Below are 26,573 nucleotides of genomic sequence, written 5' to 3'. Positions count from 1 at the left end.
CACATTCTCCCATATATTGACTTGTGCAGCTTTTTCCCTGCTAAAATATTTTAAAAATACACACCATAGACATAGTTTAGAAGTGCATAGAAAAAATCCCGCACCCATTTTTTTAATTTGCATTTTTGTTTGACCCTTTTTACTAGGTTCCTAATTTCTCCATTTAATTTATGTTCAGCTGTTCCCAAGGAAATGCCAATTCTACATGTATGTTTATTTACTGGGGAAACTGCCATACTCTTTTACCCTAGTCAAAAGCAGGTTTTGGGTGTTTTCTAGGGATTGATTATAGCTCTGCTAAGTAGGTCATCTCTTAGCTCTTTGCCCTTTCCTATTACATTGTAAGTGTAGCTCCTTATTATGACAGGAATTACCCCATATCGTTCAAAAATATGAGAAAAATAAAATGTTCAAGACACAACTCCACCAAAGTGAAATAATCCACTTAATCTGGATCAATCACATTTAGATTAACAAAGTTCTTGAATTTATTTTTTTTTGCTTTTATTTAGGAAGTGAAAATAAAACTTGTAAACTATAAATACAAATGCCAAGGTATTACATGAAATATCCAGGAGTACTTTATTATTTTTTAATTTCTCACAAATATTTCCTATGGAACTCAAGAAACAGGGAAACCAAAGAAATTTCAAGTCTGTATACAATGAAAATCAAGTTAGATACTGCCAATTTGTCAATTCATAAAAGTTTCTATCTGACAAAAATGAAAGCTCTGAAAAGTACCAATTCATTCATTTCACCAACTGGTATTTTTAACGATATTTGCATTAAGCAAGCTATGTAGAACCAGGTGTATTTAACCCACTTAAATTAGTGGCATCACAGTTTTAAGATATTTTTTGTCACCTATATATATATATATATATATATATATATATATATATATATATATATATATACTGCAGAGGGCAAAAAATATGAAAAAAGGTCAATTTTCACACAACGTTAGCATTAATATTTTTTTCCTTTTTTCCCCAAATAGCAAAGTCAAGCCAGTTTTCACACTGTTTCTTTAATTTGCCAAAACCAGGTAACTCCAGCTATACCAAAGAAGCAGAAGAGCAAGCTTAAGAGCAGCTTTCATTTACGCATTTTCTTGGGGGGGGGAAAAAGGGTGTATCCATTTTAGATATTACCTTACATATATAAAAAAATGTCCACCAATAATAGATTCACTAAATTTATTTAAAAATTGTAAAATACATCTTAAAAAAGAACATTACATTCTGCACACTGCCCTCAAAGGATGCCAGGGATATGTGAACAACCAGTCCTTTCCCCCCTTCGAAAAAAAAATTAAAAAAATTACAGTGTACATAAAGCAGGGTGTTCACAATAGCTACAGGAAAAAAAAAACCAAAAAAACCAACATTACAATTTATCACCACTGAACAAAAATAAAATCCACTCTGCTGCTGTTTCAAAATTTCAGTGTTAGTCTTGTGCAACCTTTTCCTACCCCAAATATTTGTAATAAACTAAAACATTACATCTGGCGAAAAGCAGATTCCACTACACCTCAAATGCAGAACATCTATGAAGCAGAGGAATGTTGGCTATTTAAACAGAAGCAGATATTTAAAAAAAAAAAAAAAAAAGTTGCAGGACTCCTTCAGTTCTTCACTAGTCTTAGAAAAACTTTCCAGAATACTGCTTCACACTATAAAAAAGAAAAAATAATCTTGCATTAGAATCCTTCAACATCTGCATACTGCTTCACACTATAAAAGAAAAAGAAAAAAGCATGTATTAGAATGATTGATCATACATCTTGCATCAATATTTACAATGGCATTTTTAAAGATTAAACTAAAAATTCCCAATATTATTTAAAGTAAATAATTTTAAAAGGTTAATGACTAATAATTATAGGCATATAACTATTTAAAGCACATTTAAATATTAGTAATCTAAAGCTAAACATTCAAGTATACATTAAAAAATGCTATGATAGCCAACATGTTATTAAAGCAAAACTAAGTAAACTATGTACAAAACTATTAATATTCAGAAGAGAAAGTAATGCCAGCAAGGTGTGAAATGCTGCATAACAGCACCAATTAATTTCAACTTGTCCTGTAGAGGCATGGCCTGTGCCATATGGCAGACTGTGATTTGTTGTCGGTTATCTAAAAACAACAAAATCACTAGTCTTCCACACAGAACTAGACCAACGTCCACTGAAATCTTCTATATTTTTCTACAGGTTCTATATAATTAATTACAAGTAATTTTTTTGCAGCAATTTTCACCAGAGAAATGAGAGGACTGCTTGGCCAAGGTGTCTTCCATCAAGATTAGTTTTGAGGGAATTTTCATTTTCATTAGAACAGAGAAAGGAGAATCGAGGCAGACCTACCACTAGAGAAGTTAGGTTCAATAGTTACTTAAATCCTGTCTTCTAAAAACTATATTACAGAGAAGAGCTTTAGAATGTAGTAATAGGAAGGTCAGTTTAAAAATGACAGTAAGGACAGCATTAAGCTTCAACTTACCTGTTCTGCAGTAAATACTGAGCATTTTGTATCTGGTCCTGCGTTCCTGTAATAGTTATTATTCGATCTTCTGAGCCTTCTAGTGGTTCATCGATTTTGATTGAAGCTCCTGACTCATGACGTATTTGTTTGATTCTCTGACCTCCCTTTCCAATAATAGAACCTGCCAACTAGGGGAGAAAATAAAGCATTCATTTCTTGATATAACTTTGTCTGCACAGTACTGTTCAAATAGCTTCCATCCATTTAGTTTTAAGAGTTACAATGGAAGCTTACTCTTTCACAGCCTCAACGCAGTTGCTGTAATGTATATTATTAAACACAGGTGGGATAAAGTTGGAAGAATTAAGTGTTTGTAAAAACAAGTTATATAGACCATCTCCATTATTGAATATTAACAATTAAAAAATAGTTCAGTGCAATCTCTAAAGTCAAGACAAAACAAGCATCCTTAAGAATAAACTTTCAATGATTTAGAAATACTTGCTTTATATTAAAAGTACTTGTCAAGCATACCAAATACTTCTGATTTACTTACATAGCCTAAGATAAGGCTGTGACTTTTTATTTACTTAAACACAATTGGAAAGCAAGTCAGCTTCACTTACATCTTTGGGAATCGTTACTTGTGTTGTGATGATGGGTCCACCAAGATCTCCATATGAACCACGGCCCCCTGCGTAAGAATAGTCTGATTTAAACATATGCATCAAGCCTCTTACTGACTAAATGAAGTTCATGTCAAAGTTCTCTATAAAAACTTACCATATCCAGAGCCACCCTCAAACTATAAGAAAAAGAGAAAGAAAAACCTTAAATAGTAAAACCAGCCGTGATTCATTAACATGTTTTCATCTCAAGTTAACTTTGAGTCTATTTTATGCAAAAATCCTAACCCATAACCTTAATCTAAGTGTCATTAAAGACAAAGTGGTGAAGAGGGCAGACCAGGAACAAGAGGGCAGGGAGGAATATCTCACAAGAACCTTTTAGCTAGCTCTGTTAAAATTTCTAAGAATAAGTCATTAAGATCCAGCCATACCAATTTACCAAGCAACCTTATCAATTCAGTTGGTAAACAGTTCTTGATGTTGATCTACTTCTGACCCTGGAACTAAACTAGCATTCAAATCCAAAGATCAGAGTTCAGCCTTATTACGACTACCTATACATCTCAAGATAAATTAAAGTTTCAGTTTGGGACAAGACATTTACCTGGTAACTGTCGACCCTCCTACTCCATCTTGAGGAAAAAACAATTCAACTCTAATAACTATAACTTGTCTCTCCATTCAGACTATGCTACAATCCTTTGCATCTTAGAAGGGACAATCATGACACTTATTACTACTGTTCTGCTAAAACTACCATATAACAAATCCAAATCACTGTACTGCAGCACTCCTGACTGCTTTTATTTTTAGGACTGGTACTTGATATCAAGTGCTTAATTTGATCTAATGCCTTTTGTATGCACACACATTCATTTTAATCTTCCTGTAGAAACAGAAATAGATGTGCACACTTCTCCAGAATTCAACTGATAACACTGAAATACAGGAATCTGGTAACTACGTGTTTGCAGAAGTTGTAATGCAATCATTTTTCCAAAACAAAAACCAAACACCTGTCAGCTTTTTAGAGCCACATCAAAATGGAAGCTATTCAGAAAATGTTGTTCATCTGTTTCTAAGCAACCTGTGTTGTGCAATCACATTGCTTAGCAATACAGACCATACTACAATATAAAAGGGCTTGTAGTGGAGTGCAAAATACAAAACAATGAAGGACACTGCTTAGAACTTAATTCAGAGACTGATCAGAGCTGCATATTCCACACATACTGTTTGACCTATTTCTGCTGATATTTTGCCCAGGGAATCTCTTTTTTGGGCTAACTTGTAATGAACAATCATTTTCTTGATACTTTCTGCTGCTTCCCCTTTTCAGACTACAAGACAGCAAATTAATTTGACAGCAGATGAGTAATTCTAACTTCAATGTTTATGTAAGATAGGAACTAACATTTAGTATTTGGTGGCACTTTTCCATCTTCTACACAGCATAAACACTTGCTGATACCCTTTGAACTTTCCTCCCTAAACCCTCTAAGAGTAAGAAGTTTGATAAACACAAATCAAATTGAATACTTTTAAATATATGGATAGGTAATGCACAAGTTTATCCAGAACTGTAAGTAAAGAATTACTTTTTGCATTCCTCATTTGAAACAGGGGAAAGCACAACATGATGAAGTTAAAATAAAACATATTCCTAAATAGATGCACCTACAGGGTACTGACAAAGCAAGAGTTACAGCAAAAGTTACAACAGAAACAGTAAAATAGGGTACAAAATAGACAATACAACAGAAAGGCTTCTCTTGGCTGCGCTGCTGCATGCTTCCATTGTGGAACATTAACTGCTTGTATAGGATTCACTGTTCAGGACAGAAACTGCTAATAACCTGAGTTACCATGACAGCTTTAGGGATTTTTCAAAGGTGCAAGCTGCCACTAACTGCATTCAATCTCAAAAAATTCCAGTTATCACTTAAACAATTCAAATTATTTTCCTCAAAAATAAACTATTAAACTAGTCAAATAAAAGCATGAGCATACTCACCAACTCAGGTGGCTGCATGTCATCACAGGCATCTACATGACACTGCATCATCTTCCAGGGACAATGTAATAGAAGGAAAAGAGTAAATGAATCCAAATTAAGTCCATGTTATGGAGACTTATATGTAACTTGGCAAACATACACAGAGCAATATAGAGAAACATTTTTCTGCATTACTTAAACTACTACAAAGGCTCAGAAGTAAATAACAGAGCAGTTACAAGATTTACTCCCTTTTACTTTCACTGCTAGGGAACTGTTACTGGTCACACCTCCTTTTTTCCTTGTTTCTGTGGCGTAAACAGATTTTCCTCTTACACGAAGGATGCCAGACAGTTAAGGGCAGAGCAAAGCTTGAACAGTTGGTTGCTTGTTTTTTTACCTCTAAGTACTGGAACTGTACTATGTAGTAAAATATGTTACTCTCAGATACCAAAACCTTCTACTTCTCTTATGCATAAAAATAAAACAGGAAAAGCATTAAATAAAACAAGTGTCATTGATAAATCTGTGTCACCAATGGGTCAAGCAGGATGGACATAGTTTCTCATATTTTATTAATTATTTTCCACATACCTCATATAGTCAACAGCTAAGCTAATAATCTACTACTGCCTAAATATATTGGAAATCCAATTACTTTTTTTTTAAGTGTGATATATAACATCTTTTTCCTTCAGTCTTCTTTAACAAATGCTGGGAAAAATCTACGAAATTATAAAAAATACAATTTGTAGTATCAACTTCAAATTACTATTACAGTAAAGGCCTTTGCTGAGTTAAAACATGCAACATGACATGAATGGCACACCAAGAACAGGACGACACCACTGATTAATTATTCTTTAAGGAACTAAGGGACACCTCCAAATCAACTGCCCTTGGTCATTTGGAGGGACTTCATCTTGCTGGATGTGAACTAGAACAACCAGGGCCAGAAGATTCTTAAAACACCTGGATGACATCATGGTACAGGTACTAGGGGAGCCAACTAGGAAAGAGGGCTTCTTTGGTTTGTTGCTCGTTAACAGAGAGGAGCTCAAGAGTGAAGTGGCGATTGGTGGCCATCTTGGCCACAGTGACCACAAAGCAATTGAGTGTAAAATCTCTGGTGAGAGGAAAAAAAGTGCCAGCAAAACTTCAACCCTGGACATGAGGAGACTTCAAGCTGCTCAGGGAACAAGTAAGGTCCCCTGGTAAAATGCTTTGGAAGGCACTGGGGTCCATCAGCACTGGTAACTTTTTAAGCACCACCTCCTAAGGGCACAGGCAATTCCCAAATGTCAGAAGTCAAGCAGGTGAGGCAGAAGGCCAGCTTGGCTGAGCAGGTATCTTTTTCTGGAGCTAAGGCAAAAGAGGAAGGTGTATGCACAGTGGAAGCAAGGTCAGGTGATATGGGAAGAATACAGATGTTGCTCTCCCCGGTAGGGAGAAAATTTGGGCAGCCAAAGCTCAACTGGAATTGAAGCTGCCAGAACTGTGGGGGACAATAAAGTTTTTTAAAAATATATCAGTAGCAAAAAGGAGATCATAAATAACATTGGACTGTTACAGGATGAAGATGGCCACCTCATAGAGACAAGAGACAATGCAAACGTCTTTAATGCATTCTTTGCCTCTGTCTTCAACTCAGATGATAGACTAAGGAGGTCCTAGTGCACTGAGCTGGAGGACCGTGACTGCAAGAATGATTGACTCCCAGTTGACCCTAAAGTTGAGCGGGATCTGCTGCTCCAGGTGCATCCCTATAAAATCTATGGTGCCTGATGGGATTCATCCAAGAGTACCCAAAGAGCTGGCTGATGTCATTGCAAGACCTCCCTCAATGATTTTTGAACAATCTTGGGAATCCGGAGAGGTCCCAGCTGACTGGAAGCTGACAAAGGTTGTCCAAATTTTCAAGGGCAAGAAGGATGACCATGGAAACTACAGGCCTGTCAGTCTCACTTCAGTGCCTGGTAAAGCTATGGAGAAGATTATTCTGGGAGTTACTGAAAAACACCTGATAGATAATGACTGCGTTGCAGTCATTGGTCACAGCCAGCACAGCTTCATGAGGTGAAGGTCCTGCTTGACAAACTTGATTTCTTTTTATGACAAGGTAACCCACTCACTTGATCAAGGGAAGCCAGTTGATGAGATCATTTTGGATTTCAGTAAAGCTTTCAATACTGTCTCTCCTAGGATCATTCTGGACAAAATGTCTAGCACACAGCTGGATAATCACATCATGCAATGGGTGAACAACTGGCTCATGGGTTGGGCACAAAGGGTTATAGTGAATGGAGTGACATCAGACTGGTGAGCTGTCACTAGTGGGGTTCTGTCGCCAGTGGGTTCTGGGGTCTCCTTAGTATCCCCGAGACTGTCAAAGCAGTCCTCAGAGACAGGGCACGCTTCCAAGCCTTGCCCGGATAGAATTTGGCTCATAGCTCGCCCTCAAACCAGCAGGGTGAAGAGATCGGAACATGAAGAGAGGCGCAATTCCATAGTTTATTCTATGAAGGTATCCAGTCTAGCATATTCAACAGTTGGGGGTTCTAAGGAGTTTTTATATCTTGTGAGGGTTTTACATTTTGCACCAATTACCAAGGGAATTCTACATTCTAACCAATCCATGAAGGATTTTACATTCAAAAGTAGCCTATAGATACGAAAGGAAAATGAACCACTAATATTACAGATAGATAACAGGGGGTCCACTAAAGGGGGTTTGAATTCCTTTTTGAATTCGTCATTTAACAAGCAGTTTCTTATCTTTAAGCTATGGTTTTCCATGGGGCCTGTTCTAGGGACACAGAGGGGCTCTCTGCTTTATGAATGTTTTCTGCTCCCTCCACAGGGTTCCATAGAGCTTCATTTTAGGGCAAGTTCTCTTTAACATCTTCATAAATGACTTGGACACAAGATTCAAAGGTATAGTAAATAACTTTGCCAACAACACTGAAGTGGGAGGAGCTATTAACTCCTTTAAAAGCAGGTAGGGCCTGCAGAGAGACCTTGACAAATGAGAGGCCATCACCAACCATATCAAGTACAACAAGGGAAAGTGCAGGATTTTGCACCTGGGATGGGACAACCCTGGATGTACGGACTGAGGAAAGAGATGTTGGAAAGCAGCACCACACAAAGGGACCTAGGGGTCCTGCTCAATGGCAAGTTGAACATGAGTCAGCAGTGCTCTGGCAGCCAGGAGGGCCAATTGTGTCCTGGGGTGCATCAGGCCCAGCATTGCCAGCTGGTCAAGGGAGGTGATTGTCTTGCTCTGCACTAGTGTGGCTTCACCCTGAGTCCTGTGTGCAGTTTTGGGTGCCAGACTAGAAGAAAGATATTAAGCTATTAGAGAGCATCCAAAGGTAGACTATGAAGATGGTGAAGAGCCTTGAGGGGAAACCATATGAGGAGCAGCTGAGGTCACAGGAGAAGGGAAGACTGAGGTGATACCTCATGGCAGTCTACATCTTGCTCAAAAGGGGAAGTAGAGGGGCAGCACTGATTTCTTCTCTGGTGACCAGTGACAGGACCCGAGAAAACAGCACAAAGTTGTGGCAGGAGGATACCAGGAAAAGTTGTTCACCCAGAGGGTGGTTGGGCACTAGAAGCCAGGGCACTGGTCACAGCTCCAAGGCTGCAAGAGCTCAGGGAGCATTTGGACAACGCTCTCAGGCAGAGTGGGATTGTTGGGGTGCCCTGTGTAGAGCCAGGAGTTGGACTCGATGATTGTTATGGGAGCCTTCTAACTCAGGATAGTCCGTGATTCTATGAAAATAGAAGTGCTCCTTTAAAATATTAGGTGCATACAATTTCCTTCTCTATGGACTCATTTGTGCTAGTTACTACTGGTAACCAATGCAAATGAAATCAAAACTAAATACAACACTGACTGGCTAAGACAAAATGATTAGTATGAATAAGAATTTATTACCTTTTGCATGCAATTGAAAAATATGCATGCAGTACTAACTGATGGGAAATTCCTTGGCCCAGAAGAGTGAAAATGGAAATTTTGTTAATTTTAGTATTTATGTAGATGTGTTAAACATATTTTCTTCACTCTTTTTTTTTTTTACATGCTCCTTAACATCAAGTCTCTTAAAAACATGATGTTTAAATTTTTTTAGGGTATGTACCTTTATTGAAGTGCTAATACAGACATGTATATGTATACACACACACACAGATATATGATTTAGCAGTAGGAATCATTTGAATGATGAAAATCAGATGAAGTGTCTGAACATACACTACAAGAGACACTGATTTAGCTCTTGTTTAACTCCAATTTAAAAATACTTTGAAAGTATTAGGCATTGGCTATTATAACAAAAAAAAAAAAAGGGAAGAGGAGGATTAAACAGCTTTATAGGTACTTCTCCACCTTATTTTTTCCCTGGTATGTTTTTGTGCATTTGTATATCTAAAGCACCCATGGGGATGGGGGGATGTTATAAAAGAAATAGCAGAAATGCATTTGTGTTTTCTCAGCTATCAAAATAGCTGTCATGGTCCATAAGCATTTGATTTGGAGTACTTACAGCCTAAAATATATAGCACTGTAAATAAGAAACAATGCATGTATGCTTTTCAGTAAAATGCTTCAGGATGAATTATATATATATATATATACACATACACACACAAAATTATTTTTCCTCCCATCTTCAAATTTGCAAGATTGTCAGTTTTGTTACATTCAGAAAAGTCAAGTTTCACCATCTTACAAGTCTGAACTTTGTCACTTTTAGAGAAGAGCTCTGGCAGAAAATGAGGATTTATGTAGATTAAACATCTCCAAGATGTTGGTCTGAAGAGACTCTATTCTTGCCTTTTAATGTATTTATGTAAAATGGCAGTCCTGCTCTCTGAAAGTAGCCTTTCCCATGCATTATTTCACAAACCAGAATGATGTTGGTTTACTCTAAATGTTTCACTACAGAATGGTTTCTACGTGAAATGTATAGTAGCTCAAGACCTTACATTTCTGGTATGACACTTACAGCTTTAGCCTCACAATCCATGGAAAGACTTCTCATGTGCTTATACAATTAAGGATACTGAGATTATGGCTAGTCAAAACTAGAAATTAAATAAGATCTGTGTCAGAAAGCAGTCCTCATTGTAGGCTATGAAACTCATGCATAAAGCAGTCAAAGCCATGAGTAGCTCCACTCTGAAGAGGAAATAGAAATGCTTTTCAGAACATGGAAAACAAGCAGAGATTACTCCTATTTATTTGTACAAACTCATGTCAGGAAAGCCAAGACCTGATCAAAGACTAGAGTTCAAACAGATTTTTCTATTCTAAATGGAATGGAACAGAACTAGAACACACTATTGCCCAAGCTGAAGACTGTGCTCAACCACATACTCAAGGAAGGGCAGAATGCTCTGTTTATATGCCCCGACATTGTTTTACCAGATGCAAATAAGAAAACACAAAACCTGACCCTTGAAAACGTGAAAATACAAATAAGTGATCTTAGAGGTTTAGTTCATGACTCCTAGCTTCTTAAGATCCTGAGTAGCATAAACAACTTTCTGGTTTTTATGTTGTGGGTTTGTTTTTTATTGTAGGTTGGTTTATTTCTTTTTCAGGAGGGTGAAGGTGGTCTGTTTGGTTTTAGTAATTTTAAATGCAAGTCTTTCATTTTAATATTTCTGCTAGGCTTCTGGTGCCTCAATTTTGACATTTGTTCAACATGTACTTCCAGTATGTGTTACTGGAAATAATTGCCTCTTCCTCCCAGGAGGCACCAATGTATAAATCTCATTTGGGTAGCCCATTTCATAGCTCCTCTACTTTCTTTTCCATTTATTTAAAATAATCTCATATAACCTGTCATTTTAAAGAATGTGTCAAACAGAGCCAGAGGAGGAAAAAAAAAATAAAGAAGAGATTGTTAACCAGAGGTTTACCTCCCAGATACCTAGAATTTCTCTTTCCAGGATAGAGGATACAATAAATTACTACCAGGAAGTCATATTTCAGAGTACAACATGGAAGAATATGTGTTTTTTAATTCTCCCCTACCCTCAACATGGTTGAAATGTATCTAATTTCATTTAAAATTCATCTTATCAGTGGTCCTGGCTCCAAAAACATTTGAAATTATAGTAATTTTTTTTCAGACATAAATCAGCATAAAGAACTGAATTGAAAAAGCAATTATCTGCCAGACCAACTAGAGCCCTTTAAAGATATTATTCATGTTCTCTTAAATTTTGTTAACATTTGTTGGAAAACATTGTTCTGACATGCTTTCTTAATCTGAACAGCCTCCCAATTTCTAATTTCTGTCATCCTGATTTACAAGAAACAGTCTACAAGAAGGTCTGTGTAATAAAACCTGCAGGGACTGTGCTCTACCAACTTTCTATTCCATTGATGGTAGGCAGGGAAAAACAACCAACCAAACAAAAAAAAAAAAATCCCACAAACCAAAACCACACAGCAGATCACATCTCAAATACTCTTTATACCTCAAACAGTTGTATTCTTGGGGAGATAATTTGTATGGCCAAAATATTTTGGAGATATCAAAGTTTATCAGAAGCACACGTTCCACACAAATGTATGTGTTCAAGAAGTTTCCTCGAAATGCTAACTGTATTTACTAAACAAAACAAATTTTAACCTCCTACCATTCCATCATAACGGTCTCCAGGTCTACCTCTTCGGTCATAAGACATAAGATCTCTAAAATGAGAAAAAGCATCAGCACATGACTCATGTTATGAACTAGTTTATATATTCTAATTCAAGTTTTAACAATTTGCACATAATTATGAAATTCTGAATGCTTTAGCCTAGTTCTGAATGACAAAGTTACAGAACTACTAGTCTCGACAATACTGCAGAAATAATTAAATTCAAATGATGCCTTTTGTTTTAAGTTTTCCTGTTCTCCTTGGATGTGCTTTTCTGATGTGCTAGGGTGATGAAGACAAAACAGTCCTATTCTAGTTAAGAACTCAAGGACAGTTTCTCCAAACTTCAGGCCCTAAGCACAAACTAGGTGGAAAGGTGGAGGGTGGGTTCATGCAAATTAACCAGAACCTATAAAAGTGTAAGATTTTGTGACCAACCCCCTCCTTTCCTTCCATCTTGGGGCCATCCAGGCAGGGGCCAGGACTGCAGCACTTGTATTGCTAGGGTGTGGCTTTTGTAGGCCTTGCAATAAATACCCATTTTATTCTCCTTAACTCTGTGTGTAGCCTCTGTTCCAGCTCCTCAAGGCATCACAAATGCTTTACAAAATTTTCTATTGCAATACACACTCAATCCTGAATAATCACTACCAACATGGAGTGTGAAACAAATCCTAGAAACACGAGCACCATTCAGTAAATGTTACTCAACTTGCACGATGCATTTATGCAACAGCTTACCCGCCACGAGGAGGTGGAGGAGGAGGAAGAGGAAGATTACGAGCTCTGCTGCCACCTCTGCCACCACGGCCTGGTGGCGGTGGTGGAGGTCCTCTGCGAGGGCTCATATCATCATAATCTCTTCTTGATGGAGGCATAGGTCGTCCACCACGACCAGGAGGCATTCGATCAAAGCCTCCTCTTCCACGCATAGGAAAGCCTACTGGACGTCCCCTTCTATCATCAAACATCATTGTGAAGCCACCATAGTCATATGTTTCATCATAGAAATTTGGATCATAAGGCTGGGCCCGTCCTTTAATTGGAGACTAAGACACACACAAAAACAAAAACAACACCACCCCTCCCACCAGTTAGCACTGATAGAACTATATTTCATTAAATTAATATATTAAATATATAAATATGAATTTATACATGCTGAATATGTTATTTCACAAAACTCATAAGCAAGGCGGGGTAGCAATATGCTTCCTGAGAGCTTAACTATGCTAGAGAAATTGCTGTTATCGATGGGTGGCACATACATTTGTCTCACTTCCTTCTCAATTTAAATTTTCTTATTTTACAGATATGTAAAGCATGACTAAGTCCCTTGGTACCAAAAATATCTTCTCTCTCCAATAAGGTACACTTCAATTCTAGCAAGCAGGAATAATTTCAAAGGGTGCTAACAGTCCAACGCTTATTTTGTTACTGGAAAATAGGCACTGAATTTAATTCAGTGAAGTAATAGAAATAGAAAGGTATAATTTTCCAGCCAAATCATCCTGCCTTTCATGAATACCAATGAAAGAATAAGTTTAAGACACATTACCTCAGAGATAAGATCCAAGATAATCTTGATACATTCCACAACTCTATCAGGTTTTCCACCAATAAGCACCACTCTATCAGTGGAATGAGGACAACATTCTTGAAAGAGCTTAATGGTGGTTTGAGTGTTCTGTTGAATAGAAGAAAAGCAACCCCCAAAATTTTAAAATAGAAGTATTTTAAACAATTTTATAAACTTATTGAAAACAAAATGGGTAAGACACACACTAAAACATTTTAAAAGAAACAGTCAAACCAAGTCGTTCAATTTCTAGTCACTTTAAGTGAATGCTTGGTTTCCAAGTTCTTATAATAAATTTGATCCTAAAATATTATGTTTTAATAACTGCAATGGCATCAGTTGGTATGAAATGCTAGTGAAAAATTTAGATTTTTGAAATCTTTCAATTATGGCTCATCTACACGGTTATTTAATCAAATACAAGCAAAAGGACCACATTCATTATAAGCTTACAGGTTATATAAGCCTTCATATGTTATAAAAACATGCTTTGGATGCAAGACAGCATTGTTGCTAGGATTATGTCTATTCATCTTGCATTCCTCTCATTCCACACAAATAGTAACTTATGCCTAAACTGACCTGGAATTGCCTTAGATGCAATGTGAGGAAAGGACAGAAAAGAACACTCTAGACTGAGACCACTAGCTTTTTAAAACAATTCCTCATTCCTTCACAAAGAAAAAAGTGGCCTTTAAGGTAGTGAAACTTAAAAACCCAAAAAACTAAACAAACAAAACCCTAAAAAAACCCCATCATACTTTTTATAACAATATTCAAACAGCTATTAAATTATCATTAAAGAGTTTATGGAGATCCATCCACGCTAAATAGTTTTCCATATCCAACACCATCGATATAGCCTATTCAGCAGTTCCTTCCAGAAGGCGTGATGAATGGCATTTTAATTTGAAAAAGTATCCTTTATTTATAAAGATTATTCTACTGCTAATACACTTAAAAGCTTTATAAGTAGTTCTGGGCTCTATCGCCAACAGCTACTTCATGTACAAAATATGATCTTAAGGATCATAGATCACAGATGAAGCTTACACTCACAGCATATGAACACAAAAAATTAATTAGTTTATGGAATAAAAGCAGAATCTGAAAAGACTAGGAAACAGTACCTCTCTGAGTTCTTTGATTTTAGCACCCTTGACACCAATAATTCCTCCTGCTAGACTTTGGTGAATTAAAAGTCTTAATTCGCAGTCAAAGTCACTACCTTTGTAGTGCTGGTACTGTAAGATGCATACAAGAATAAAATATTAGTCAGGGGAAAAAATAATTGAAAAATCCAAATTCTAAATCTTGATTTTCTTTGTTAAGATTTTTCTCCAAACAGCATGGTATGACAATTTACTGCTGAACTGTAATACTGTATTTGCTATATATATATATAAAAAAAAAATCATGTATTAAGTAATTTGCCTCAACACAAGGTGATGTCAAATTAGCTTTATTTCTTTTATTATTATTGCTGTTGTATATAATTTTATTATATCCAACACTGCAACACAGTTGATCCCAAAGCAAAGGCAGAATGGTAATTACAATAGAGCTGCTTCAAATTGAGAACTAGTCAGGGAACAGGTGGTTTGAAGGGAAGGAGGCCGTTCCAAATACTAATTTTCTAAGAAGAAATTTTCTCTGTCCCCTATAAAAAAATACCAACACATACCTTGAGAGCTATAGGTCTTCTTTCAAAAAAAGGCTGGATTTTACCTTCTAATTTAATATATTAAAAATAGGACACAATTACCTAGAATTATCTTGTTTTAAAATCTAAATGTATACCGCTGAAAAAGAAACAAATCTAAGAGACATACCTCTTCCAAAGTAGGGATAATCTTCTTCAAGATTTCTCCAATTGTCTCTGTATCGGCACTTATACTCAAGATACTATTAAGAGGCCATAGTGTCAGAAAACATAGAGAAGGTGGAAAGTAGCAGAAATAAGTTTAGTATTCATAATCATACACAAAATTCTAACAAGACTGACTACACAGAAGACCTTACAATTAATATTGCCCATTTAAAGTAAACCTGTTCACTGGATTTACAACACATGCATCTTTGTTTATGTCCAATATATATGCATGATGAATATAAGAATTTAAGGCTAGGTAGGTCTTGCAGAGAGAGCAAGAGAACTCACAAGAGCTTTTGGAAGGGCTCAGATAAATTAACCAGGCAAGAAATAGATGCAAAACTTAAAGTATGAGTGAATATTCATTTTCCCCGCCACCACTAATTTAGTATATCCTTACCATTACATTGGTAAAACTAGCACACCTTTTTGTAGAAAAGGTGGGGATATGTAAGTAGTCAACATTATATCTGGAGTAAGGTTGAGACACCAGTTAGAAATTAGATTGCTAATGGGCTCTGCAAAAAATAGAATATAAATACAAAGGGAAAACCCCAAAACAAAACAAAAAAAAACAACCCCACAAACAAACAAAAATGTAACATAAATGAGAAGTGAAGAAAAGTGAACTAGAGTTAGTATTTCAGCAGAAATAATCATGAACGGACAATGCTGGGGGAAGAAAGGTGGGCCACAAAGACCAGAGCAAGAGACTCCTGAAACAATTTGATTTATAATACAGTAAATATACAATACTTGAAGCTGCGTTCTTTCCATTGAAATAAAATTAGTGGATTGTTTGGGTGGCCAACTCACGTAAAAGTTCAGTGACAAAAAGACTTAATGGGGAAAATAAGACAGAAAACTTTAAAAAAAAACAATACACGGTCTATAAGGGGATACTATTTATATCAAAGGCAGGTAATAAAATACATTTCTCTCTTTCTAATCAGGCAGTGAGGCATAAACTGTTGGGACATACCGCTCAGGGCCACTGCTGTCTGGGACTGAAACACTTGCATTGTACTGCATTGGTCATTGGCGTTCGTGGATGTTGGCATTGGGGATGGGCATTCAATCAGAAGTTGTCAAGTATGGTACCCGTTTGGCAACAAGCACATTTTTGGGCATAGCCAACCAGGGTTTTCACATGGGCGTTCAGGGGCGGATGGGCCAACGTCATGGTGGGCAACGCAGGGGCAAGTCGATCCAGTACATGGGTAACGGAGATATATGGCCAAAAAAACAAGGAGAGGGAAAAGGGGGAAAAGCAATAAATTTTAATTTAATACAAACTATACTTATTACTCTCAGTTAATGAAGCAAGTGTGAGTTGTTTTGAAGACTAACACAATAATGGATTGCTACATCAACTGTGGCTTAACAGTATGGATCTTCACAAGTTACATTATCTGACTAAACTACATTTTACTTTTAACAATGATGTTTCAGTAGCAGGCTGGCTCATGAACGTAGACACAAAAACTGTTGAGATTCATATTACTGAAACCTTGGGCAAGTTGGGAAAGTTAGTATTCCAGACCAGTTCAATTATCTGGAGTAAGGTGATGTGTTTATTTACTTAAACAAAAACACTAGCTGACAAAGTTTGTTTGCATGATTCCTGAGCATTTCAGCTTAATCCTCAATTCTAGTTGCAATAGTTTGTGAACTTAGATGGAACTGATTCTGTGATGACATATTAGCAAATATTGTGTTGAACACAGTCTTGCTTGAAAAAAATTGTAGCTGATCCTAAGTACAGGAGTGTAAAAAATGGAATTTAAGAAGCATTGCCAAGTTTTATAAATACATAACATTTACGCTGAATGTGTCTAATCACGAGAGTCAACCCACATAAAATATGAATAGGCAAATAAGTCATGAGCATTTAAAAATGCTTCCAAGTAAAATAAAATATTTCTTTACTGTTCTCTACCTGTATCTAAATCATGCAACCTTAACATCAATGTTTTTGTGCTTTATATCCACACTCTTAAAGCAAAACCAGATGGACCATTGTTTTGGGGTTTTTTTAAAGGAATTTCAATAATTCTTTTATCGCTGGGTTAAGCCAGCCACCAGAGATAGTTTTCAATGGCGCTATAATGGATTCACATATATAAATGGCATAGTTACAGGTTTTAAGTTTTGCCAATATTTCTAATTAGAGATGTTAACTCATTAAAGTGTGTAATTTAGAGGAACCCTGTTTGAAAGCAAAGAGGTTTAATATAAACCTCTCCTCTCACATAACTTGACCTGGGCTTCAATTAAAACACAAATTGAAAAACTAAAGTTATCTTCTCCAACAATCATTATAAGTGGTTTATTATTGTTGTCTAGGTTTGAATTTCTCAATTTCTAGAAATGTATGCAATCAAGTTTTCAGTGCAGTGCCCTGAAAGGATTGGTGTTAAATTAATTCAAACTCATGTATACTCACATCTGTACGAAGTGCCTTAATATTTTTGCCACCTTTTCCAATCACTGCTCCAGCATTCTGGAAAATAGTTTTCAGAAGTTACATTAGGCTAAAACAGCACAGACTATTTTTCTGAAATGAAGACTAAGAACAACATATCTATTTCTGCATTACCTTGTTGGATGCATTTAAGTGTAGGGTGAGGCTTGTTTCCTTTTGAAAGGTTCAAATTAAATCAAAACAAACTGACATGGTTTTACCATGGGGGAAAAAAAAGGTCAAAAAAAGGTCAATGCAGAGATAAAAATACTCAGCAATATTTTTTCAATTTCAAATTTAAGTTTCTAGGCAATTCTGCCTGTATTCTCATAGAATCATAGGTGGAAAAGCAGATGAATAAAAAACTGGTTGGATGATTGGCAATAGTTAATGGATCTTATTGCACCTAGAGGCTGGTAAGGAGTACCACAGAGGTTTATCCTGGGATCTGTCATGTTTTACACAGAATTATTTGGTTTAGAAGGGACCTTAAAGATGATCTAGTTCCAACTCCCCCCCTCTATGGACAGGGATGCCACTCACTAGATCAGGTTGCTCAGGGTCCCAACCATCTCAGTTAGAATATTACTGAAAAAATAACTTATGGGATTCCATGCGTGTTATATAGTATAGCGTTGACTGGGGATGTGGCTGGAGACAAACGACACGCCTCTCTGTGATCCATGTGACAAAAAGCCTTTTTATTGTTCTGAACCCTCCTTAAATAGAGGGTTTGAATTTCTCAGGTATACACGTGATTGGTTGGGAGTTTGGACTGCTCAGCTCTCTGACTAGTGTGTGTCTGTAGTTCAGGATGGAACATCATTGGGTGAAATCCCTGTTTGGGTTTGAAGATATCCTATCATTGTTTACCTAGGGGCTTGTTTATTGAACCAGGCTAATCAAACTGAATCTCTTATTTATGACCGAATTAATTGCCTAGCTACAAGCCAGCTTGTGCTGTGACAATACAGGTCAACAACTTGGCTAATTTATTTGATCACTTCTTTAATGTTTGCAAATTCCACTTTCCCACTCCATACATTTGAGCAAATGCTACTTTTGATCGAAGCCTATGTAAGTCAACTGACCACTCATGAAGGTACAGTCTGAAGAATGTAAAACCAATATAAACAATTGCTAATATCAACAGGAATAAACTCAAGATATTAAAGAGAGGAAATTGTAAAACTAATTTTTTACCAGGCTATTTCATGAACTACATGCAAAATTATTGCTTTTACTATGCAGTTCATACATGATGCTAACAGCACCACAAATTTAGAAATGCCACGTAGAGTTACAGTAACATTCCCTTACCCTAAGACAAAAGACTGAGTTACTTCAGACAGCACAAACATCTGCATCAACTGGAAATACTAAAGGAGACTCATAAATAGCAGTTTTACTGTGACAATTTATACTAGTCAATGAAGCAATTGCAATCCATGAAACATTACTCCCTTATTTCCTACTGTTGATACATATATATTAAATCTGGAGAAATTACTAAAAACTTGAGGAAGTCCTCATCTTGCCTCATATTTAATTTACAATTATAAGCTGCTCATTCCCTAAACTGCTTGCTTTCTAAAGACTAATACACAGTCATTCCCCTGGAAAAAATTATGTTCTACTCAAACATGAGAAGTGCCTTATAATTTCTGTGTCTTTATTTTTTCAATGAGCTCATTTTTTTTAAATCAAAGAAGTCCCATAGATCATTAGACTCATCCTTGAAAAAAATTATTGAAGATTGCAATACACTTCTACTATCATTCACGCACACTTACAAATATTCCTAAATAAATTTTAAATAAAGCACAAGTTCTTTCTAAACATACACCACAACATATGCTGTCGCCACTGTCTTAAGCAATGGTATAAGCAGGAACATAGCAATACTAAAAGCATACTTTGCTTTGAAGCAAAATGCGCAATTCAACCATCTCATCTGTATTCCGAGACCTTTTGAAGGCCTGCTCTTCTTCCATATCTTCTGCAGGACGTTTGCCTGTAGACAGGTCCATAGGGGGGAAAACACAAATATATATTTAACTTTCTAAGTCATGATAAAACTGTATATCAAATTATGCACTGTATTCCTAATGAAGCATTCCCTCCCATTAGCCCAATGCTAACTTCTGACATCTTCCCTGAGCATCTATAGCACAGAAACAGGTTTTTACTTCATCAGTCTACATATCAGTTAATAAGTGAATACTCATTCAAATCTACAAAGTACAGTTGAAATGAGAATTTCACAAACTTTGTGAAAAAATAACACTTTACAACAGTGCTGCATCATCTACTTAGTATTTCTTTTACAACTGAGAAAACCTTAAAGCACAAAAGATTAAAAGTAGCTTGTCCAATACTGAAATACTGGCGAAACAGTAGGAAAGAAGTATTTCAGATTGTCTTAAAAACTGGCCTGGATCAATACTAATGGTCTAATTCTTCTTCACTAATTATGTCCAAAAGGTTTTTCTTTTAGCTAATATTTAGAGATATTTCACAAATATATATACATTTCTTCAAACTAACAACGGCAATAAATTAAATACAGTAATAAATATGGCTAACAGGATCTTTACGTGATCACATTGTCCATACAAGTACCGAACATTTAGTTGTCAAATATTTTCAAATCTTTACTTATAACTTTTAGTTACTTATATCATGACTAAAATATTCCCAAAGAAAAAATACAGATTCATGATTTTAAAAAAATCACATAAAACCACATGGAACATTTAACAATTAAAATATTAAATTAAGCATTTTATACAGTTAGAGCATTCCAAAATAGTTAGAAACACCAAGACTCAAAAAGCTTCCTTCCCCTCAAAATAAAATAGCCCTTTAAAAAATTTACCATTTGTCTCTGTGTTGGTAAAAGTCTCCTCCTGTTGTTCAGTCTCCATTACCTTTTATTCTTAGGAGTGAAGGTAAAACCTGTTGCAGAATAAAAAAGAGCTAGTACATTATTTTGTGGGGGAAAAGGCTAATTTGTAGATCATACTAATGGGAAAAGCAAGAAGAAATGCCTGCTTTTAGAACTTACCAAGTTTATATATACTTGCAGAGCAAAACTCAAGTGTTCTGGGCAGGATCAAAACCCTACTGCTTCGGAAGCCTATGAAAATAGCATAGATCAGGCTCTGTTCACTTACAGGTCTGATTCTTGCTACAACTGAAAATGGGGCTTTGACCTGAGATTTTGCTGCAAAGCTTTTCTTTATAAATGAAAAAACAAGGCCAAACACATCACTAAGAGGAGAAATAATAATCAATTACAAAAGCTTACAGATACACAATTACATTCTGAATTATTCCAACCTTGCTCATTTTCAAGCATTTGCTAGTTTTAAGCAATCATATTTAGTGATGATTTTCAGATATTTAAAGTGAATAATTATCTGGCTCCTACTTTTAGGATGTTATATACCATATCTTGAATTTCCTTTTTAGGAGATGCTATGTTTTAATCTGCTAATTGTTTAGTTCTAAATTTAAACTAAACAATTTAGACAAAAAGTTACAAAATTAATGTTGGTGATTAGAATAAGTTTTCTATCAACTTACTAGCATGCCTTCTATTCAATGTAACAGATGAACAAAACATTACACACAAGCCACACTTGAAAAATTCTGTTAGAAATAGCACACCATAATGTATAACCTCTGCATAGATGTATGAAGAATCTCAAAAGCAGACAAACTTTTTTGACCTTGTGAAACAGGTACCTCTTACAAGATCTGTTTTTTCTAAGTCCACATAAGAATACTTGTAAAACAAGAAGTCCAGGCAGAATAATTTTGCACTTTATTTAAAAATCAATTTGTACAGATGGCATTCTTTGTTTGGCTGTTATTCTCCCTCCTTTGGATTTTATTGCTCAACTTTCATAGCCTGAACAAACGGTTAATACATATATCCACGAAGAAAAAGTGAGGTATGTTTAATTTTTTTAAAGGATCCTTTTAATCATCTGTTAATTTGTAAGTTACCCTGTTTTTGTAGGCTAACAGCAAGCACTGCCGGTAGTCATGCACTCTTTTACAGTCGCTGCTGAGACACCACCTTCCCAACATGCCAGTATTTCCAGGCCCCTAATTTGAGCTAATAGAAAAAGCACCGCCTAAAGAATAGCCAAGTGTCAAAACAGACGCTGCTAGAACGCAGGGATGGGGGCAGGAAGAGAAATTTCACCAGGTTCAAATGGCTAACTCTTCCAGACCCTATTCTATTCACGACCCTCCCAAAAATTCTAGAGCTGCAGGGGAAAGAATTTTAATATACTGTTCAGGACAAGATGCTCTCGACTAGTTGTTGTGTTCTTTTGTGCAAATCGAGTTTACAGGAATAAATTGACTAACACAACATTTTTAAAAACATCTAAAGAATAAAGTAGTCACGGACATGAGTAGAGTGTTGGAAGATGCCAGTGTGTCTCTACCCCGCTCCCTCCTGGACTAAGGTCCCCACCCGGACACCTCCCCTTCCGCAGCCCACGCGTCAGTCTGCTCGGGCTGACGTTGACCTTTATCCCTCGCACAGCTTCTAAAACCAGCCAGCCGCCAAGCGCTCGAAATCCTAGCTCATGCCCTAGGTGGGAGGGGGAAAGGCGCCGTTACATAACCCCCACAGTCCGAGACCCACCTCCGCGGTGGCGGGGACCAGCAGAAATGGCGGCCGCTGCGATAGCGTCTACCCACTGCTAGGCGGAGCCGTGAGCTGAAAAACCACCACCACGCGGTCACAAGATTTCCCCCACTCTGACCAGAGAGACACAAAGGAGGCACTCGAGAGGCCCTCACACCAGCTCAAGCAGGGCCAACAGAGTGCAACAGCCCCGCCACAAGAACTCTGGCATGGCCCCTAAAAGCAGACTCTGCTGCAGAACGCTCCCCAGTCATTTTGACACGGCTGCTTCCTCACAGGCCGCAGCAGAGTGCCCTCACTCGTCTTCCTCTCTGCCCACCATAACTACCAAAAACTCACCTCAACCACAGTTACCAAAGGTAGGCGCCAGAAAGGGGTGGCGACCGCTCCCCCCGGCCTCAACACGCACCCGCTAGTGCGACCAGCTTCCACCACATCGCCACTCCGGGAGCGGCACCAGTTGGGCCGCTATGGTCGCGCTAAGGCCACCGAAGCGCAACGGCTGCCCGCAGACACAAATCATCCTTTCCACCCTTTCCTTAGGGCAGATGGGGACCCTTGGGTCCGCAGGTTGCGCAAAACCACTCCACATTAGCTAAGGAGTCATCACTCCCAGGCCCCTCCTTCTCCACGCAGGAGTCCCCAGACCTACCCAATTCCGCCGCTTCATGCTGTCCCTGCGAGAGTCCAAGAAAATCCTGGGGCCCGGCGGCGACAGGCCTCCCGTGTTTTTGTGTCACACAACAGGGTCGGGAGGGGTGGGATCAACAGCTTCATTTCCTTCAACCCAGTTTAATCCATCCCCCCTACCCCATCCCCAGTGCAAACAACACCCCCTCCGAACCACACTTACCTGCACCCACCACGTACGGGAGAGAAAGGTGAACAGCTCCTACTACCAACACGCACATCCACCAGCACCGCCAAATAACTGGCCCAACCACCTCCTCTCCTCCCCCCGTGGAGGACCCACTGCGGCCCCGTTGGGTAAGGCAGCTGCCCATCAGGGCAGGGATGACCTCTAGTTCGCCCCGCCCTCCGTGTAGACTACGGCGAGACAGGCCTAAGTACCACGAGGAGAGGAGCAGATTGCATCCTGCACCGCCGTAGTGTGCCTAGGTTGTTTGTTTGTTTTACCTGCCTGACGGGGGCCACGAGAAGAGCGGCAACAACAGTGGAGACAATAGAAGGCAGTAAAGGAGAGCGAACTCAGAGGTTTTTTTGGAAAAAAATGGCGTCTGCGAAAACTCCGTCTTGTGCTTGTTCCCCAGCACTGGAGGAGGCGGGGCAGTTTTCTTGCGATGCTTAAAGCCGCGCGTGGCGCCACGCCTCCTATTGGCTATTGAGTTACGCGGTGTTTTTGGGGGTTGTGTACAGAGAGCAGGTGTATTCTCGTCTTTCTTCCCACCTACAACTCAGATGATGGGAAGTAGGCTGCCCTGCTGATTCTGCCCGCCCGCTCGTTCGGCACCGCCCCTGCCTCAGATAAGTGTATGGGGTGGCTCGGCTGAAGGTAGGGTGCGGGGAAAGGGGCTTGGGCTCTGATCAGCCAGTTTGAGGGGTAGGGAGGCATGTGTCGTCCTTAATGTGACTCTGGTGGGGCGGGCCATCTCGTCTTAGCATCCATTGCTGTCCACTGCAGCGTCGGTGTCCGCAGGGATGTGGGGTGGCAGCTAGCCTTACCGCTCCCGGGGGTCTTGGTACAGGGTAGTAGCGCCAAACGGGTGACAGGCTGTCTAAGAACTGCATGGACGACATTAGCAACTTATCGAAAATGGCGTGACATACTAGGGATTAGAACCGTTGATGAGTAAACAAATAGGTTATTTCCTGTAAGTAACTACTGTTTTTTCCAAGTGGTAGAGGTTTGTGGCGAACTTAAAGGCAGGGTATTTTTTTCTTAGCTGCAGGTTATAATGTCAGAAGACAAAAACTTTGTGGTTTTTTACTCTTCTTATAGTAACTTTTCTTTGGTGTAATTCTGTAGGGAGGTTGAGTTCCTTGGTCATCCCCCTTTAGGGGATAAATAGATTCCAAGTGTAGTTATACAATTTAAACGTACATAGATGCTTCTAAAACTATCAAGAAGCTAGAGCTTATTAACCACTGATGTTCTTAAGACAATGACCACCAAAATTTGGTGCTATTGCAGCCAAATCCTGGACTGGGTCTCTAGATCAGGCTAGTCTTCTGTTGTCAGTTCCAAAGCTTAACATGATTCAAGTGTAAAAATCACCTCTATGATACAAATACAGACCCTAACGTGTTTATATTGTAAATGAGGCTTCTCATTTGTGTTCTTCACAGTGCTAATGAGATGGGAGAATAATTTCCAATTCTCAAAGTTAGATGTTTTATTTTAATTTTTAATAGAAACCTCACAAGCAGCAATGAGTCCAGGGATATAAAGACAAAAATTTCTGATGGTTCAGTTTATCTCGAAGTAGATTTTGTTGATGATGTTCTAACAAGTTTGGTTGGATTTTCACTGCCTGAAATGAATATGTTGAAAAAGATACCATTTCACATCCAAAGCTTAAGCATGGTTTAGAGAAATGTCAAGGATGACTGATAGGTCTCTGATGACTATACAGTCGAATCCTTTTTCAGTCTAAAGCCACTGTATTGATTCTACAGGATGCAGATGCGAGGCATCTAGAACAATTGGAGAATTGTTTGAATAAATAACATGCACAAACTTGTAGATTATGCATTGGAAAATATTTAAGGCAAAATTTTCCCTCAAAGACTATTGAAAAATAAATTTTAAAGTTAAGTGGTATGCCTTTTTTCTCTCAAACATTAGTGGAAAAGTGAGAGGAGATGTCTTAGCAGGTAGGAATTTATGAGTTTGTTTCTTATAGTGATAATATTGAAATAAACTTTTGAACTTTTTTGGCTTAATTTAAAATATTCATGTATCACTCTTATTCTTCAAAATCCTCTATCTTCTTGACTGGTGATCTGGGTTAAGAGACTGTCAGGAAACAATAAAGAACAAATCAGGTAATTCTTACACTTTCTTCAAGGATGATTATTTACCTGATTTTTAAAATATAGCTATAGGACATGACCAGCCTTGTCTTAAAGTGGTTGAGTACATTTGAACAATCATTGTTTAGATACAGTCATAATAATTCCAGGAACCTAAAGTGTAGAGAAATCAAAGATTATTTCCTAAATATTCATGTGAGGAAAAAAGTGTATATATAAATGGAATTAAAAGCTATGTGCTTATTTAAAAAAACAAACCTAACCCCTCCAACTGTTTCTAACATCACTTACTGTCGCTGGATGGGTTCTTGGGGTCCCTTTGGGATCCCTGAGACTGGTTCTGCAGCTCTCAGTGACGGAGCACGTTCCCGAGCCTTGCCCAGATAGAATTTTGGCTCGTGGTGAGCTCTCAGACCAGTGGGGAAAAGAGACCAGCATATGCAGAAAGGCACAAATCCATAGTTTATTCTATGAAGGCATCCTATCTAGCATATACCAACGGCTATTGTTTTACAGAGGTTTTTATATCTTTTGAGGGTTTTACAGTTTGCACCAATTACCAAGGGAATTCTACTTTCTAACCAATCCCTGAGGGATTTTACATTCAAAGCTGGCCTATGGATACTAAAAGAGAATGAACCACTAATATTAAAGATAGATAAGAGGGTCTTCCAAGGGGAGGAAGCTAAATTCCTTTTGTATTCGTCATTTCACAAGCCATTTCTTATCTCTAAGCTATGATTTTCCACGGAGCTTGTTCTGAGGATACAGGGAGACTTTCTTCTGTGTTTTCTGCTCCCTCCACAACTTATTATCAGAAAAGAATGATTGTATGATACAGGGGATCTATTTTTTGACATGTTAAGTATTACTAATAATTTTGAACCCACAGCCATCTGTATTCATTAGCTCTTCATGTTTACTGGTCTAACCTTCTCACAATGTAGTCAAATAGTTGCGTTCCAAGGATGATGTACATGTATACTTACATTGGCATTAATTTTGAAATTTTTTAATTCCTGCTTTTAGATTGTATTAAAAAAAACAAGCCTAACAAAGTATAAATGAAAACACTTTGGTGGAAGCTCTTTAGTCACTTTCAGAGGATAATCTACACCTGTGTATAGAGTATCAGAAATTGTTTGCTTGGGTTTTGTTCTTTCCTTGATTTTTTTTTTTTTTTTTTTGCAAAGAATGTAAAATTG

General features: G+C 37.7%; 1 protein-coding gene and 1 long non-coding RNA gene across 14 annotated transcripts in view; one reads left to right on the top strand and one right to left on the bottom strand.

The window, feature by feature from the left end:
- Window positions 1-464: 464 nt before the first annotated feature.
- On the bottom strand, window positions 465-23,650 carry LOC148220272 (heterogeneous nuclear ribonucleoprotein K). Of its 13 annotated transcripts, none has more exons than XM_088155695.1 (16): window positions 23,512-23,648; window positions 20,773-20,844; window positions 20,584-20,663; window positions 19,622-19,719; window positions 17,688-17,744; window positions 16,224-16,267; window positions 15,201-15,273; window positions 14,499-14,612; window positions 13,348-13,476; window positions 12,531-12,838; window positions 11,784-11,838; window positions 5,142-5,192; window positions 3,282-3,303; window positions 3,125-3,207; window positions 2,517-2,686; window positions 465-1,742 (listed from the first exon to the last, which is right to left on the bottom strand). In XM_088155695.1, exons 3-16 carry the CDS (start codon window positions 20,630-20,632, stop codon window positions 1,709-1,711), a joined length of 1,287 nt encoding a protein of 428 aa, XP_088011821.1. In that variant the 5' UTR covers window positions 20,633-20,663; window positions 20,773-20,844; window positions 23,512-23,648; the 3' UTR covers window positions 465-1,708. The 13 variants fall into 13 exon arrangements, with proteins under 13 accessions (XP_088011821.1, XP_088011815.1, XP_088011816.1 ...); XM_088155689.1 differs by having other exon boundaries at window positions 19,622-19,732; window positions 20,585-20,663; XM_088155690.1 differs by lacking the exon at window positions 23,512-23,648 and adding an exon at window positions 23,228-23,294 and having other exon boundaries at window positions 19,622-19,732; window positions 20,585-20,663.
- A 97-nt stretch (window positions 23,651-23,747) lies between these two features.
- The window catches only part of LOC148220270 (uncharacterized), a 42,360-nt gene continuing 39,534 nt past the window's right edge, over window positions 23,748-26,573 (top strand). The window contains exon 1 of the long non-coding RNA XR_015799136.1: window positions 23,748-23,887. This is a non-coding gene — a long non-coding RNA (uncharacterized LOC148220270). The remainder of the gene's footprint in view (window positions 23,888-26,573) is intronic.

This window comes from Sturnus vulgaris, chromosome W (genome assembly GCF_052056855.1).
Source record: "Sturnus vulgaris isolate bStuVul1 chromosome W, bStuVul1.hap1, whole genome shotgun sequence".
Taxonomy (NCBI): Eukaryota; Metazoa; Chordata; class Aves; order Passeriformes; family Sturnidae; genus Sturnus; species Sturnus vulgaris.
The sequence above is the reverse complement of the archived record's forward strand: the minus strand, read 5'-3'. Positions and strand labels throughout refer to the sequence as shown.